Consider the following 17,320-nt stretch of genomic DNA (forward strand, 5'->3'; position numbering starts at 1 on the left):
TGTTCAGTTCTCAAAGGAACTCGTCTTCATTTCTATTAATTTCAGTCCTCCGCCAATTTCACTCAGTGTCGAGTCACAAGGGATGCGCAAAATTAGATGGCGTGATGCGTCCTCCATTTTCACTCTATCCTTGTTGGGCCAAGTTTTAGTTCAATCTCCCCTCGCAGCCAAGACTAGAAGCTTACTATTTGCGGAATCATGGTACACATTCACTCAATCGCAACCTGCAGCAATATGTTATAACATCAGAAAGAGCTAAAACAGCCCCCCATTTCCCAAGTACGTGGGTGACCCACCCACCCTCCCAGAGACCCTTAAATACAGGGACACCCCACAGAGACCCCTTAAATAGAGGGACCTCTCAGAGACCCCTAAATAAAGAAACCCCCACCCCCGGAGACCCCCCAAATCCTAAATAAGGGACCCACAGAGAGACCGCCTAAATAGGGGGATTCCATTGAGAGACCCCTAAATAAGGGGATCCCCCACAGAGCTTTCCTCCCCAAAGAGACCCCCCCCCCGCCACGCAGAGTGTCACTCTAAACATGGGAGAACCCAACAGAGACCCACTAAATAGAAGGCCCCCACAGAAACCCCTAAATAGGGGGACCCCCACAGAGACCCCCTAAATAAGGGGCTGTGGGGGAGGGGTTCAGTGGGGTGGGCAGCTCTGGCATTGTGGAGGGAGTGTAGCTCTTGGATGGACTTTGGGGGCAACTCCCTTAAGCGGTTATCCCTTTGGTCCACCATGAAGTCCACCATGTCAGGGCTGCGCTGAGCAATATCAGTAGTAATCCACCCCCACGTGGTTCCCAGCCCAGAGGATGGGAGAATCACGCAGACCCAGAGAATATGGTGCCTGGCCTGCTAAGTGGATTCAAATGAGTCATTAAGACCCATTTGCATCCTCCCGCTGGCAAGAGAGCGAGAACCCCAATTCCACTGCCAGCGGGGTGACGGAGGCATTGGGCGCCAATCCTATTTTTACCCGACTCCACGCTGCATCGGGAACCTATTTTTACCCGACTCCACGCTGCATCGGGAACCCCGCTGACGGGCAGCGGAAAATCCAGCACACAGTGTTTTGGCCTCAACTGCTTTGTGGTAGTGAATTCCACAGGCCGACCACTCTTTGGGTGAAGAAATCACTCCTAATTTCAATTCTAAATGGTCTACCCTGTATCCTCAGACCGCTTGGGCGGGATTCTCCCGAATCCCCTGATGGCCCAGCGCCGGCGTAAAGAAATGGTGCGAACCACTCTGGCGTCGGGCCAACCGGAAGTTGCGGAATCCTCTGCATCTCTGGGGGCTAGGCCGGCGCCAGAGGGGTTGGCGCGAAGGGCCGGCGCGAGTTAGCACATGCGCAGAACCGCCGGCGTGGTTCCACGCATGCGCAGACTGGTCGGCGTGTTCTTGCGCATGCGCAGGGGGGGGGGGGTGTCTTCTCCGTGCCGGCCATGGCGAAGCCCTACAGAGGCCAGCGCAGCAGGAAGGAGTGCCCCCACGTCACAGGCCCGCTCGCTGATCGGTGGGCCCCAATCGCGGGCCAGGCCACCGTGGCGGACCCCCCGGGGTCGGATCCCGCCCGAGGACTGCACCTACCGGCCTACCAGCCAGGTCCCGTCGTGTGGGACCATGTCCATTTCACGCCGGCGGGATTGGCCAAAAACCAACGGTCGCTCGGCCCATCGGGGCCCGGAGAATTGCCAGAGGGGGCCGCTGCCAACGGCCCCCGACCGGCGTGGCGTGATCCCCGCCCCCGTCTGAAAACCGGCGCCTGAGCATTCGGCAGCCAGCGTTGGAGCGGCGGGGTGGGTTTTTCGCCGCCCCCCGGAGATTCTCCGACCCGGCGGGGGGGTCGAAGAATTCCGCTCCTTGTTTCTATGAGATCCCACCTCCACCGGCAACCTTTGGTTGGTCCATCATATTTTCCATCCCATCCATAAAAACCCTTGCTGCGGGACAGACTGGGAAATCCCGGTCTGGGAACTGACTGCAGTAGCTCTCATCGACAAAGCCACTAATACAATACTAAATCTTGACTCAGTGGTACCTCTCTCACCTCTGAGTCAGTAGGCCATGAGCTCAGACTCCACTCCAGAGACTTGATCACCTAATCCAGACAGATACATCAATGTTTAACAGAGGGAATGCTGCACTCTCAGAGGTGCTGTGTTTCGGATGAGATGTTAAGCCAAGGTGATCCTTTGCTCATCCCCTCAGGTGAGCAAAATGGGGTTATTCTGAAGAGGAGCTGGCTGTTGCTCCTCTATTCTAACTATTATTTCGAAACCAATATTGATCACATTTTTTCCGTGACTTTGCTTTACAAAAGTGAGCTGCTGTGGCCTTTGGTAGAACCTTCTGTTTCCAATGACTCGACCCTACTATGGTCCAGCATTAGAATGTTATAAAGCAACCTTTAAGATCAACCACTGAGAAGAAACCCTGTAAAATGGCAGCAATGATGAATGTCAAATGCAACGCTCAAAATAAACAGACAGAAATGAAATGTCCACACTGACACTCATATTTAGCTCATCATGTGGTTCCCACACCCTCAACTGTGGATCATGACAGATGCCTAATGTGAGTGCCTCTGGACTTCTATTCATGGCCTGTCAGTTCTGGAAATTTAGCGGAGCTATCACGGAGCTGTCAGGGACTCAACAAAAATAATTCACATCTTTCTTTAGTAGAATTGTCAAGAGTTTGATCTCAAGCTCTGTGTTTCTACTTTAAAGGAAAAGCACGACTTTTAAAGGATGCTATGCACTCGAGACACAAGTTAATTTATGTATTGAAGACAAATACCCATGGAAAATTTTGAAACGTGCAGGAATCTTTGTCGGATGATGTTAAATTATTGTGTTCTCATCCTTGTTTTCAAATACCTTCACAACTTCATGCCTTCCTACTTCTGCAAACACCTCCATCCATCCATACACTCCTCCAAAATCTGTGTACTCCTCCATTTATGGCCTTTTCCCCATCATTGGCAGCTGCAGCTTCACAAGCATAGGCCCGAAGCTCTATAATTCTCCCTGCCCGTCTCTCTTCCTTTAAGATTCCCTTTCTCTTTGACCAAGCTGGTGACACTAGGGTTCTCACCTCTCCTTGTGTGGCTCAGTGTTAAATTTGATTGGTATTCACTCCTGCACAGTGCCTGGGCTTGGTTTTGCAACTTTATGGGTGCTATATAAATGCAAGTTCTTGTTGTTTAAAATCTTCACAATTGAAATGGGTAAATAAAACATTTGCAGGTATTGCTGCGCTTATAGAATCAATACGGTTTGCACCTTTTCACAATTTGTATTCGTATGACTAACCTGATGTCCTACTCTGACTGGACGACATGTTGGTCAAGTGAAGATGTCCTAAAGCACAGGTAGCATTGGACTGGAGTCCAATTACTCCAGAAAAGCTAATTATCTGTGATAAGACAAAATATAAATAGGCAGGTAAGTAAAAGAAAAGCACACAGAATACGGCAAGCCATGTAACTGAGCAAGTGTAATGCCTAAAACAATTTCAGTTCTTTCAGATTTCAACAAAGATATTCCGAGCTTTACATGATATGTTTGAAGTCCACTGATGAGTAGTTCAGCAGGAAATGACAACAGATCAGCATCCAAGGAGACACTAAATGCTCATCAGGAGGCACCACAGGTCCAAAACACAATACCTTCAATGTCCTTCTGCAAGTATTGGCCATGAATATATCATTGTACCTAGCTTTGGATGATTGAGTGAACAACTGATACTCAAAATGATTTCTCTGCAACATTCCAATGGAGGGTCATAAGCCTGAAACCTTAACTCGGTTTCTCTCCATAGATGCTGCCTGACCGACTGAGTAGTCCCAGCATTTTCTGTTTTTATTTCTTCATAACGTTGTTGCTCATTTGAATATTTTTAATTAACTTACAAAAATCCAATGATTTTCTGGATTTCTACAACAAATTGCAGGATCATTAGGGCTGAAAATAGTGGTAAAGTAACACCCTACTTAGCCAATTATAATTGATGCTAATGTGAGAGGCATAGCATTCGGGAACAAGTTGCGCATCTGCAAATGTCCTAATAGGTGAGGGAGAAGCAGGACCTGCACAGTAAGAGATTTGGTTTCACAGCTGCTTGATGTTATATTACAATACGATGTTCCAAAGTTGCCATGTTCCATCAGTGCTACACATGCGGTTTAAATAAAATGGGCGTGAATTCAAGTAAGATGACACAAGATAATAAGTTTCATTTGGCATCAAGATATTTTGTTCAACACAGAAACTACGCTGATCCCTTTTTCATATTTATTGGTTTATATTCCTACCAAATGGAAAAAGAGCTGTCCGCATCGACCAAATGCTCAGAAAGCAGACAAGTTTCCAGAGGGCAAAAATCAAGACACATGCATCCAGGAATATGCCAACGTCATTCTTGAGCACATAAAAGCAATTTCCTGGCCATTACAGGAAAGCAATATCTCGTCACTCCATGTGGGAAGAGGTTGGACTCCAGTAAACTACAATTTGTCCAGACTGAAAATTGCCATTTGGAGAACTATGGGGCATTCTGTGCCAGCATGTTTTGTCGACTGAAATTTAAACCAGATTTATTTACGAATCTCCAACAAGCAATATTGACCATTTTTGACATCAAGGTAGCATTTGACCGAGCATTAACAAGGAGCCCTCGCAAAACTGGAGTCAATGAGAATCAGGGGGAAATTCTCCGCTAGTTGGAGTCATACCAAGCACAAAGTAAGATGGTTGTGGCAGTTGGAGGTCAATCATCTCAGCTCCAGGACTTCACTGCAGGAGTTCCTCAGGGTAGTATTCGAGGCCCAACCATTTTCAGTTGCTTCATAAATATCCTTCCCGGACAGCACAGTGGTGCAGTGGTTAGCACTGCTGCCTTATGATGCTGAGGACCTAGGTTCGATCCTGGCCCCGGGTCACTGTCCATGTGGAGTTTACGCATTCTTCGCATGTTTGTGTGGGTCTCACCCCCACAACCCGAAGATCTGCAGGGTAGGTGGATTGACCACGCTAAACTGCCCCTTAATTAGAAAAATAAATTGGGTACATTAAATTTATAAAAGAAAATCAATGACCTTCCTTAAGGTCAGATGTGGGAATGTTCGCTGATCATTGCACAATGTTCAGTACCATTCGCGACTCCTCAGACACTGAAGCAGTCCGCATGCAAATGCAGCAAAACCTGGACCACATCCAGAATTGACTGACAAGTGGCAAGTTACATTCGCACCACACAAGTGCCAGGCAATGACCATCTCCAATAAGAAACAATCAAACCATCAATCCTTGACATTCAATGGCATTACCATCACTGACTCCCCCACTATCGACATCCTAGGGATTACCATTGACCAGAAACTGAACTGGACTAGCCATATAAGTACTGTGGCTACAAGAGCAGGTCAGAGGCTAGGAGTCCTGCGGCGAATAACTCACCTCCTGACTCTTCAAAGCCTGTCCACCATCTACAAGGCACAAGTCAGGAGTGTAATGAAACACCCCCCACTTTCCTGGATGAGTGCAGCTCCAATAACACTCAACAAGCTCGACACCATCCAGAACAAAGCAGCCCGCTTGACTGGCACCCGTTCCACTTCAACAAACATTCACTCCCTCCACCATCGAAGCACGGCATCAGTAGTGTGTACCATTTACAGGTTGCACTGCAAGAACTCACCAAGGTTCCTGAGATATAGCTTCGAAACCCATGACCACTACCATCTAGAAGGATGAGGGCTGGGAATACGGCCACTTGGAAATTCCCCTTTAAGCCACTCACCATCCTGACTTGGAAATATATCACCGTTCCTTCACTGTTACTGGGTCAAAATCATAGAACTCCCTCCGTAACAGCACAGTGGATGTACCTACATCACATAGACTTCAGTGGTTCAAGAAGGCAGCTCACCACCACCTTCTCGAGGACAATTAGGAATGGGCAACAAATGCTGGCCTAACCAGCGAAGTCCACACCCCGTAAAATTGAAATCTTTTTTTAAAATTGCTGCGAGGTTGTTGAATTGCTTCCACAATTAGGGATTGTGGTTGAAGGTTCTGCTTCCAGAGGATGAATGATGCGACTGAAACTATGTCCAGTGTAATAAGCCTCAAATGAGACAATGACCTCCTGATCCACTGGTTGGATAAGCAAGGTCATGTTTGCAGGGCAAAAACAATCTCAATGTCTGGATGGTGCTCAACGAGAGTGTGTGTGCACGCTCAGGTGCATCATCGAGCATTAGTAGGACCTTGAAAAGACAGGTTACTTTCCCTCAGATAAATGCAAACCTTTGGCAGAAAGCAAGTGGCAAACCAGTCTTCAAGGCTGCTGCTGTAACCCAGGCATTGCTGTTACAGCATTCCAAAAGGCTGGCAGATGACATTTATTCTTTCCTTTGAAAGCTCGAGGGTTTTCTGACCGATGAACCAGAAGAGGTTTACGTTTAAAGCCAGCCACATTGGCACATTGCAGAAGTGTCAATCTGTGCTTTGCTGCTTTAACTGTCTTTTCCTCTTTTGAAATGTATATCCTACTTGGCATCTTCTTCCAGAACGGGCCAGTTTCACCTGTGCTGAAGACCTGTTCTGCCTGGCAGCCTCTTTCCTCAGTGTATTCCTGCAGCTGCATGGTCAGCTGAAGCAGCTCCTCGCACCAACTTTACATTATGCAGCCCGAAGCACTTATTAAAGCGACAGAACCATCCTTTGCTGACTGAGAATTCTTTGGAAATAGAAGGAGAGGCATCTTCTGCACTTCTTCCGTTGTCACTGGTGACATCTGCACTACCCTCCATACCACTTTTTATGCTCTGATACAATTCAGGGGCTTTGTTTCAAATGAGTAGAGCATTAAATGATGCCAGTGCTCTATCCACACATTGTGTAGCTTCCCCATTTCCTCCAGGGTCTTTCCTGCTCACAAAGGTTAATCTGGCAGCACGACTACCAGAAACACTGACCCTTATGCTTTCTTTAGACTGCCAGTACCAAACTGCGGATTCATTCATGGACTATTCCCTGGCCAGCATAGAAACACTTGCACCTGTTCGCAGTCTTATCTAGAATTATAACTTTTGTCATCACCTTCCTGGGAAGTTTTCTGCTTGCCGCTGACTTACATCTTTGAGTAAAATCCTGTAATGTCTTGTAACTGTATTGCAAAAATTTAGACTACTGTAAATCACAACAACCCACGTGCACGTGGAGACTGCACATACATAATGAAGGGACATTTACAGTGCGCGCTTTTTTCGAGGAACAAAGGAAGTGTTTCTTAATGGTTTCTGAAGAATTTTATGAAGTCCTTTATCAACCTTTTAGGACCACATGCAGAAACATGAAACGTTTGCTTGCGTGAGTGCTGTTTAGTTTGTGTTGCAGTATTATAATGGTTGGAGGGCAGGGGAGCAGCAACTCGGGTTCAAAAACGTGGAATATGCCACCTGTTACAACGGGGTATACTGTTTAAATGTCATTGTGAACTGGTGGCATCTGGATTGTTACATTTTTAATCACGGATGAGTGACGTTTCGGGGGCGCAAACCGTGACTGGATACACAGGCGTGAGTGGGTGAACAAATTCGCGATAGGGGACACAAAAGGTGGGGGTTGACTGTATTTAGAAATACTGATACAGATCTCACGAAAAGGGTTGACAGGAAGTTTGGATATTAACTTGAAAGGAATTCAAATAGTTTGAAAAGGGCACGCATAGTTTAAAAAAAAAAATTTAGAGTATCCAATTCATTTTTGCCAATTTAGCGTGGCCAATCCACCTACCCTGCACATCTTTGGTTTGTGGGGGTGAATCCCACGCAAACATGGAGAGAATGTGCAAACTCCACACGGACAGTGACCCAGAGCCGGGGTCGAACCTGGGACCTTGGCGGCGTGAGGCAGCAGTGCTAACCACTGCGCCACCTTGCTGCCCGTGCACACATATATTAACCCAAATGGAATTTCGCACAGATTTTTCATCTGCTTGCAAAATACATTTGCGCTAGCTATTGAGTATGTTATTTCGAAATCCATTTAGTCCCTATCATTTGAAGTTTGTTTACTAGTCACAATGGAGTGGAGCCCATACTAAACTGGTCATGGAATTTGATATATAACTAAGAATCTCCCAAATTTATTTTCTGATTCCACTCTGAATTGTGAATGCACTTTCCCTACATCCTCCGGTAATAAGCCCACTTGTCAAGAAGATCAAATTATCCCACAGGCTCCACCATATGCTCAGTGGTGACTGCAGCCACCAGCCCCACCACAGATTAGCAATCTGCACTGACATAAATGCTGCACAGCTTTCAACTTTGAAATCAATAAAGAGATTTCCGCATAAATGAGTTCCTGTGCTGGTAAGCAGATTCCACTCACTTGCACAAGCACCATTTAAAAGGACAGGTTTTGTACTCAAACATGACAGCACCATTGGAATCAGAGCGGTGGAGGTTGCTGAAAGGGTCACTAGAGGCAACGGCAAGTTGCCTTTTGAGCTCAGCCTTACAGTCTTGGCTGGTGCTGGTGAAGTATTCGTTTCCCATCTCCCAGTGCCTGGAGCTACAAATATACCAGTGGCAGAAACTTTGAGATGTAAGATCGTCTGACAGATGAACTGTTCGACTACCAGTTGATGTCCCGGTTGGTGCAGAGCTACAGAGCCCAGTGAAGAACCAAAATAATATGTGCAGCCTCAAGTCTTGTTGATCTCTCATTTCTTATGAAAGTTCTCTTGGATAATCGAGAATGCAGGCAATGATGGAATCACAATAATTTCAATATGTCTGGTGCAGTACGATATAAATTTACCATTGAAAACGAGGGGTTAAATAAGAACCTGCACATAACACCAGTTACTGAAAAGCTGAATGGTTGAAGTGGTCTTTCTCTTCACTGGGTTCCAGTTTTATTTGCAGCTCAGATTGATGGGTAGATTTATATTGTCTCTTGGCATTAAGGAATCTACACACAAAAAAAGTGTGCCACTCAGTATCATTTATAATGGGCATGAGTATTCTGCTGGTAAGCGCGCTGCAAGCGCCTATAAAGATGGCTGAGGTTAAAATAAAATCACAATGTTGCAGTAGTGGGACATTGGTCGGACAAGAGTTAAAATGAGCTTTACCAATATCTGGCTTGCCATGCATCTAACCGCCAACCTTATTGTTGGTGCTGGCTAGAAATTATTTTTTGATTCCCATCCACAAAGTTTCTAAATTTGATGTGCAATAAGAAACACAAACTATCAAAAAAACGGAATAATATCTAGCGGGGGCAGGGGGTTAACTGGGTTTCTGCTGCTGGGGAGAAGGGGGAGCTGGTATGGGGGGGGGGTGGTGATGGTCGGGGCGGGGGGGCGCCGCTTGGGGGAGATACGGCTACGTGGGAACCGGGTGAGGAGCTGGATTGGAAAAGGAGATGGCTAGTCGTCAGGGGGGGGGGGGGGTAAAGAGCCCCCCAACCCGGTTGATCACGTGGAATGTGAGAGGGCTGAATGGGCCGATTAAGAGGGCACGGGTACTCGCACACCTAAAGAAACTTAAGGCAGATGTGGTTATGCTTCAGGAGACGCATCTGAAGCTGATAGACCAGGTCAGACGACGCAAAGGATGGGTGTTTCATTCGGGGCTAGACGCAAAAAACAGGGGGCTGGCCATACTAGTGGGGAAGCGGGTAAGGTTTGAGGCAAAGACTATAGTGGCGGATAGTGGGGGCAGATACGTGATGGTGAGTGGTAAATTGCAAGGGGAGGCGGTGGTATTAGTGAACGTGTATGCCCCGAACTGGGATGATGCCAACTTTATGAGGCGTATGTTAGGACGAATCCCGGACCTAGAAGTGGGGAAGTTGATAATGGGTGGAGATTTTAATACGGTGCTGGACCCAGGGCTGGACAGATCGAGGTCCAGGACCGGAAGGAGGCCGGCTGCAGCTAGGGTGCTTAAGGACTTTATGGAGCAGATGGGAGGAGTAGACCCCTGGAGATTTAGTAGACCTAGGAGTAAGGAGTTTTCGTTTTTCTCCTATGTCCACAAAGTTTATTCACGGATAGACTTTTTTGTTCTGGGAAGGGCACTGATCCCAAAGGTGATGGGGACGGAGTACACGGCTATAGCCATTTCGGATCATGCTCCACATTGGGTGGACCTGGAGATAGGGGAAGAAAAACAACAGCGTCCACCCTGGAGAATGGACATGGGATTATTGGGGGTGTGCTTAAGGGTGAGGGGGTGTATTGAAAGGTACTTGGAACTCAATGATAATGGGGAGGTACAGATGGGAGTGGTCTGGGAGGCGCTGAAGGCAGTGGTTATAGGGGAGCTGATATCTATTAGGGCACATAAAGGAAAGCAGGAGGGTAGGGAAAGGGAGCGGTTGTTGAAAGAACTTCTGAGGGTGGACAGACAATATGCGGAGGCATCGGAGGAGGGACTGTACAGAGAAAGGCAAAGGCTACATGTAGAATTTGACTTGTTGACTACGGGTAATGCAGAAGCACAATGGAGGAAGGCACAGGGTGTACAGTACGAATATGGGGAGAAGGTGAGCAGGTTGCTGGCCCACCAACTGAGGAAAAGGGGAGCAGCGAGGGAGATAGGGGGGGTGAGAGATGAGGAGGGAGAGATGGAGCGGGGAGCGGAGAGAGTGAATGGAGTGTTCAAGGCATTTTACGAAAGATTATATGAAGCTCAGCCCCCGGATGGGAAGGAGAGAATGATGTGCTTTCTGGATCAGCTGGAATTTCCCAAGGTGGAGGAGCAGGAGAGGGTGGGACAGGGAGCACAGATGAGGCGAGGGAAAGGGGGCAGTTGCCCCCGACTATGTTAGAGGCAACGATATCGCTCCTCCTAAAGAAGGAAAAAGACCCGCTGCAATGCGGGTCCTACAGGCCCATTTCCCTCCTGAATGTGGACGCTAAGGTTCTGGCCAAGGTAAAGGCAATGAGGATAGAGGATTGTATCCCGGGGGTGGTTCATGAGGACCAAACTGGTTTTGTGAAGGGGAGACAGCTGAATACAAATATATGGAGGCTGCTAGGGGTAATGATGATGCCCCCACCAGAGGGGGAAGCGGAGATAGTGGTGGCGATGGATGCCGAGAAAGCATTTGATAGAGTGGAGTGGGATTATTTGTGGGAGGTGCTGAGGAGATTTGGTTTTGGGGAGGGGTATATCAGGTGGGTACAGTTGCTATATAGGGCCCCGATGGCGAGCGTGGTCACGAATGGACAGGGGTCTGACTATTTTCGGCTCCATAGAGGGACGAGGCAGGGATGACCTCTGTCCCCGTTATTGTTTGCACTGGCGATTGAACCCCTGGCCATAGCATTGAGGGGTTCCAGGAAGTGGAGGGGAGTACTCAGGGGGGGAGAAGAACACCGGGTATCTCTGTATGCGGATGACTTGTTGCTATATGTGGCGGACCCGGCGGAGGGGATGCCAGAGATAATGCGGATACTTGGGGAGTTTGGGGATTTTTCAGGGTACAAACTGAACATGGGGAAAAGTGAGTTGTTTGTGGTGCATCCAGGGGAGCAGAGCAGAGAGATAGAGGATTTACCGTTGAGGAAGGTAACAAGGGACTTCCGGTACTTGGGCTACGTAGGGTAAACTCATCGTCCTCGTGTGCCAGGCTAAGCCTGATACAATTTAAGGTGTTACATATGACTGGAGCACGGCTCAGTAAATTTTTTGGGGTAGAGGATAGGTGTGCGAGATGCTCGAGAGGCCCAGCAAATCACACCCACATGTTCTGGTCATGCCCGGCACTACAGGGGTTCTGAGTGGGGGTGGCAAAGGTGCTTTCGAAGGTGGTGGGGGTCCGGGTCGAACCAAGCTGGGGGTTGGCTATATTTGGGGTTGCAGAAGAGCCGGGAGTGCAGGAGGCGAGAGAGGCTGACGTGTTGGCCTTTGCGTCCCTAGTAGCCCGGCGCAGAATATTGTTAATGTGGAAGGAAGCCAAACCCCCTGGTGTGGAGACCTGGATAAACGACATGGCAGGGTTTATAAAGTTAGAACGGATTAAGTTTGTGTTAAGGGGTTCGGCTCAGGGGTTCACCAGGCGGTGGCAACCGTTCGTCGATTACCTCACAGAAAGATAGAGGGAATGGAAAAGAAGTAGAATACAGCAGCAACCCAGGGGGGAGGGGAGGGGGGGGGGGGGAAATCGAACGGACTCTCAGAGATGTTATTGTATATGTATAATATGTATAGGTAGTTGTTATAGGTAATTATATATTGGATTGTTGGATTGTATTTTTGGAGAGTATTTATTTTGGACAAGGCAGTTGCCATTCAGTTTTATTTTTGTTTTTGTTTATATATTATTTATTTATTTGTTGAAAACTGGCCACTGTTATTTATATTGCTTTATTGTTGTGTAAAATAAACAGTACGTACTGTTACGTACTGTTATGTTTGGCCAAAAATCTTGAATAAAATATATATTTTTTTAAAACGGAATAATAACGTTAAAGCAGCAATTTTTTGCAAATGGATAAAACAGCCTTCAGTAAAAGGATTTCTAAAATCTGTGCAAACACGGAGGTTAATGTTCGAGTTATGATGGTGACACTAGCAGCAATAAGAATCCTCCATTAACCCATCAACAAAATATAACATGAAATCTCATGTCAACTTCGAGTTTGGGGAAAATGTAATTAAAAGGTTGCAAGGTATTGAAGTAGTAACAAATTGCTCCAAGGTCTCGCCTGATACACTTGAGAAGCAGCAGAGGAAGTAATTTTAGTTCAAGTTATTGTGGTGAAATCATCTCATACCCCTCTGTGAAGTGCACGCATGTGAATGGGCCAATTCAGAATGGTGCCAATTTGTGAAGTTGGTTTAAATTGGGGTTTCTTAAAGTTACTGATTTGACAGAACTATGTTCACAGACAGACAGAGAGAACAAACAAATCTGCCTCGCACAGTAGGGGAGTGGAGAAAGGGCATTAAAAGACAAACACTATCTATGATTCAGTGACAATTCAATCTACTCCGCAGACTGTTCAATATTAAGATCATAAATTAGCAGGCATCTGAAACTCACCTGAGTCATTGCTCTGATGACTTCATTCATCTTGGATTGAAACTGCGATGACTGGATTGTTTCTGACTTCAGCTGCACACCAAAGAGCCAAGGGTAGATGATTAGACAGCGTTAAATTCAGAGATCAATCGAGACTGGCAAAAGTTTGACAAGCGAACACAGTGTTTGAGGTTCTACTGCGCTGTTGTTTCACAAACTAGATCTGTTAACTTATTTCATACATTTGATAAATAGTTTCATATTTAATAAGGTATTTGTTTTTTTAAAATTTAGATCTGAAAATAAATGTTAATGTGGCATCACTTTGTCAGAAGTGAAACAGCTACCACATCTAACGCTGTCCCAACATATTAGCTTAGTGAAAATGGTTACTGGAGAAAACATGGACCATTAAGAGATTGCTTCATATTTCCAACTTTAATCGTACTGAAGGTGTAACTTTGCAATAATCTGCAACAATCAAATCTGACCTGCCTGCTTCTGTACTTCAAAATTTGTCTGAAAGCAATATATATTATACTCATACTATCTCTAAATCCATATTTACCAAAATACAATTGATCAGCAATGCTACATAATGATTTGAGGAGTATCGGTGGAAAGGTTGCACCTGAGTTTCCTTCTGAGCCCTAAATATTTCATTTTTAACTTGTGTGTGAGCCAGACAACTGACAAAGAACTAGTGAGGACTTTGTTTTCAATTACATTATACCTTCTGGAAAACTGGGCAAATATTGTCACAACAAACTCTCTACCCTGGGGAGTACTTGGAATTTGGCAGAGGGTTCAGATAAACCGAGTGGGGAACTTACACATGAACTAAAAGGGCTATGCCGAGCCAAAACAACCTTGATCTAATCGGTGCTCCCTTGTGTTGTCTGTTGAGCAGTTTTGTAGAGCAGGCAGTTTTGTCTTGAAATTGTTAACTTTAGCTTTATGCAGAACACTACCCAACCGATCACTGACACCTCAGTCCCCAACATTCTTCTGGGTCCAAACATAGGAATATTATCCCAAACAAACTTTCTCGGGTATAATATTTGGACCTCATGACCAGATTACGAATGTCCCACTAATAGATGCTTAGTGTGCTTATTTATCACATTAATCTGGAGGTTGATTTTACAGGAACTTTCCTTCCTTCTTCCCCCATTTATCAGATGATTTTGACATCATATTTCTCCACCCACCTGCCCTCCTATAATCTGACCAAGCTCCTTGTACAGGTTATGGACACATCACTCACTTAAAGTTCACCCCATGTATTCTCTCCAGCTATACCTTAAACAGGACGGGACATTTATTTGAGATGTGTAGCCACTTCACATCACCATTTACCAAATAATTACATTGTATTCTATTGCTAATAAACTACTAAAATGGCTTTATTTCATTTTCTTATTTAGGCTCCTGAATGGTTCATTTCAAACATTTTTTGCGCTGGTAAGTAATTTCAGAACAATGAAGCATACCTGTATCAGAGAACTTTCAGATCCCACTAAACCAACAAGACCATTTACCGCAGCTAATCGATGCATTGTGGGACAACCCTTTGACAGATGTAAGGAAATGAGAAAAATAAGTTAAACTGCTTTGATAGTTATCATAGAGCTATACAGAACAAAGTCATCAATCTGTAAAAAAATAACTGACTTCAGGACATAATGGATAGACTACCCGTCAATATTGTACTCGTGCGTGTGGGGCAATTGGAGGATTTAAACTATAAACTTTATTGTGATATCACTACACCATTAACATCAGGTAATGTACTCTTTCAAACACTCTGTTGGAGCATGTGCATCGGAAAAGGAAAGAGAACACCAGGTTATATTTAAAGACAGGCTCCATCCAGTGAGAGGTCAAGAAGTTATTTTATATTGGATATCCACTCACTTTTAACTCGTTCCTTCTAGATCATTGGAAGGTAAGAGATAAAATTACATACTTACCCCAACAGTACGTCTACAGAATATGCTACTAAAAATCACTTATTCAATAGTCACAAACCATTAGCTCTGATAATATATTGCTGATTATGAGGGATAAAGCAACATATCCTCCAGCTCATCATGAGCAATGCCATGGAAGATCCCCTGGTATTGTGAAAAAGACTGGCGCGGATTCTGACCAGAGTTAGTAAAGTGTCAGGCTCAGACTGAAAACTGGTGTGTAACTCTCCAGTTGCATAGACCAGTTTTTTCTCCAGATATTGAGCTTCTTAGAGAGAAGAAAAAGAGTAGGTTACGCCACCACTCTGGCGGGGCAGGCCCTTAAATATCCCGAAAAGCAGCTCCAGAGAGATCGGGGCGCCATCTTTATTTATTTTATTTTTAAAAATGTTTTTATTGAGGTTTTTGTAGTATACAGCACAAGGGTAAGCATGGACAGACATTTGAAAACAAAAGAAAGATAAAGAGAAATAATAATCTTTATTGTCACAAGTAGGCTTACATTAACACAGCAATGAAGTTATTGTGAAAAGCCCCTAGTCACCACATTCCAGGGCCTGTTCGGGTATACAGAGGGAGAATTCAGGATGTCCATGTTACCTAACAGCAACCGGTTATTTACATCAGTCGTCTTACGTTATTTACAATGGTTACAGTTTCTTGTTTTTCGTTTTCCAGTAGGCGTTTGGTTCTGGCTGGGTCCCCTGCTCCCACTTTTCCTCCTGACCCCCCCCCCCCCCCTTTGTCCATCTGGCGTGCCTTCTTCCCTCGTCTGCTCGTGTCCTGCTCCAGTTGAATTGGCATGGTGTTGTGTATTTTGCTATTGGTTAGGCGTAGTTGAGGTTCCATGCCTCCTTGTATCCCCTCCCCCCAACCTTCTCTCTTTGTTGTACCGTTACTACCCTGTCCCTTCCTTTGGCCTATTGGCTGTTGACTACAAACAGGTCTTGGAACAACTGGGTGAATGGCTCACATGTGTTGTGGAAGCCTTCCTCCAACCCCCGGATGGCAAATTTAATTTTCTCCACTTGGAGAAATTCCAATAGATCGGACAGCCAGTCTGCAATTTTGAGTGGTGCAGGATTCTCCGGTGGGCGATTAGGTAGGCAAAGGCAAGGGCCTCCTCCCCATGAAGAGAGGGGCGCCATCTTTAAAGGGCACCCTGATCAGAACTACAGCCTCATTGGCATTCCAACAACCCCACACTCAAACAATCCTCGCCAGCATTCCACCCCCCCCCCCCCCCCCCCCCCCCCCCCCACCAACAGCATGGAAGTATCACCGGTACTCATCCTACACCGTCGACTGTGTTGGCACAGCCAGGTTGGCACTGTGTCAATCTGGCAATGCCAACCTGTGCTGGGGCAGCACTAGGGAACTGCCCAGGCATGCCTCTCTTCCCCCCCCCCCCCTCCCCCCCCACCTCCCCCCGGGGAACTATACTTATCTCTGCACCCCCAGAGGGATCCCCTCGACTGCCTTACATAGGCCAAACTTGTTCTGAATCTGGAGAACATATTTAGTACATGGTAGCACAGTGGTTTCACAGTGCCAGGGACACGGGTTCGATTCCCGGCCTGGGTCACCGTGTGTGCAGAGCCTGCACGTTCTTCCTGTCTCTGTGTGGGTTTCCTCTGGGTGCTCCGATTTCCTCCCACAAGTCCTGAAAGACATGCTTGTTAGGTGAATTGGACATTCTGAATTATCGCTCAGTGTACCCGAACAGGCAGCGGAGTGTGGCGACTAGGGGATTTTCACAGTAACTTCATTGCAATGTTAATGTAAGCCTACTTGTGACATTAATAAAGATTATCATTATTAGTGAGGGGGGAAATCATGTGGCAGGATGATAAGATTCAAATTGATGTAAATATATTAAAATTAAGGTGTGAACCTCCGGACTTCACCGGCAAACGGCAAGGAAAATCAGGACTCATGATCTCTATGGTGAGAATCACGTTCCTGGATTGTTGTGGAATTTTCCGCCCATGCCGCCGATTCTGCGGACGGCTAACATGGGCTCAAAATCACCCCCATTGTAAACTGTGTCAGCATATACTTTCTGTCATGCTTTTGTGCACACTTCCTGTGATGCCACACTTAAGCATCAGGAAAGCTTATAAAGATTACTCACCTTATCGAAATGGGTGTGTGTGGTCAGCAAGCTCACCAAAGACATAATGGGTGCTTTAATCAATTAACAGTCAGTTCATGGTTTCTTAATTGTTTTTATGACTGAGGAGAAGGTGGAAGGGTCTCAGAATCCATTCCGATAAGCCT

At 46.0% G+C, this 17,320-nt stretch overlaps 1 protein-coding gene across 5 annotated transcripts in view; it reads right to left on the reverse strand.

The window, feature by feature from the left end:
- Positions 1-17,320, reverse strand: part of focad (focadhesin) — a 334,365-nt gene that overhangs the window by 64,594 nt on the left and 252,451 nt on the right. For all 5 annotated transcript variants that reach the window (XR_011949158.1, XR_011949159.1, XM_072516930.1 and 2 more), the window contains 3 exons: positions 14,561-14,638; positions 13,089-13,160; positions 3,330-3,432 (listed from right to left, as the gene is read on the reverse strand). Coding sequence is in view for 3 of the 5 variants with exons in the window: in XM_072516930.1 (XP_072373031.1) it covers positions 3,330-3,432; positions 13,089-13,160; positions 14,561-14,638 (253 nt within the window). In the remaining 2 variants the exon portion in view is untranslated. The remainder of the gene's footprint in view (positions 1-3,329; positions 3,433-13,088; positions 13,161-14,560; positions 14,639-17,320) is intronic.

This window comes from Scyliorhinus torazame, chromosome 9, assembly GCF_047496885.1.
Source record: "Scyliorhinus torazame isolate Kashiwa2021f chromosome 9, sScyTor2.1, whole genome shotgun sequence".
NCBI lineage: Eukaryota > Metazoa > Chordata > Chondrichthyes > Carcharhiniformes > Scyliorhinidae > Scyliorhinus > Scyliorhinus torazame.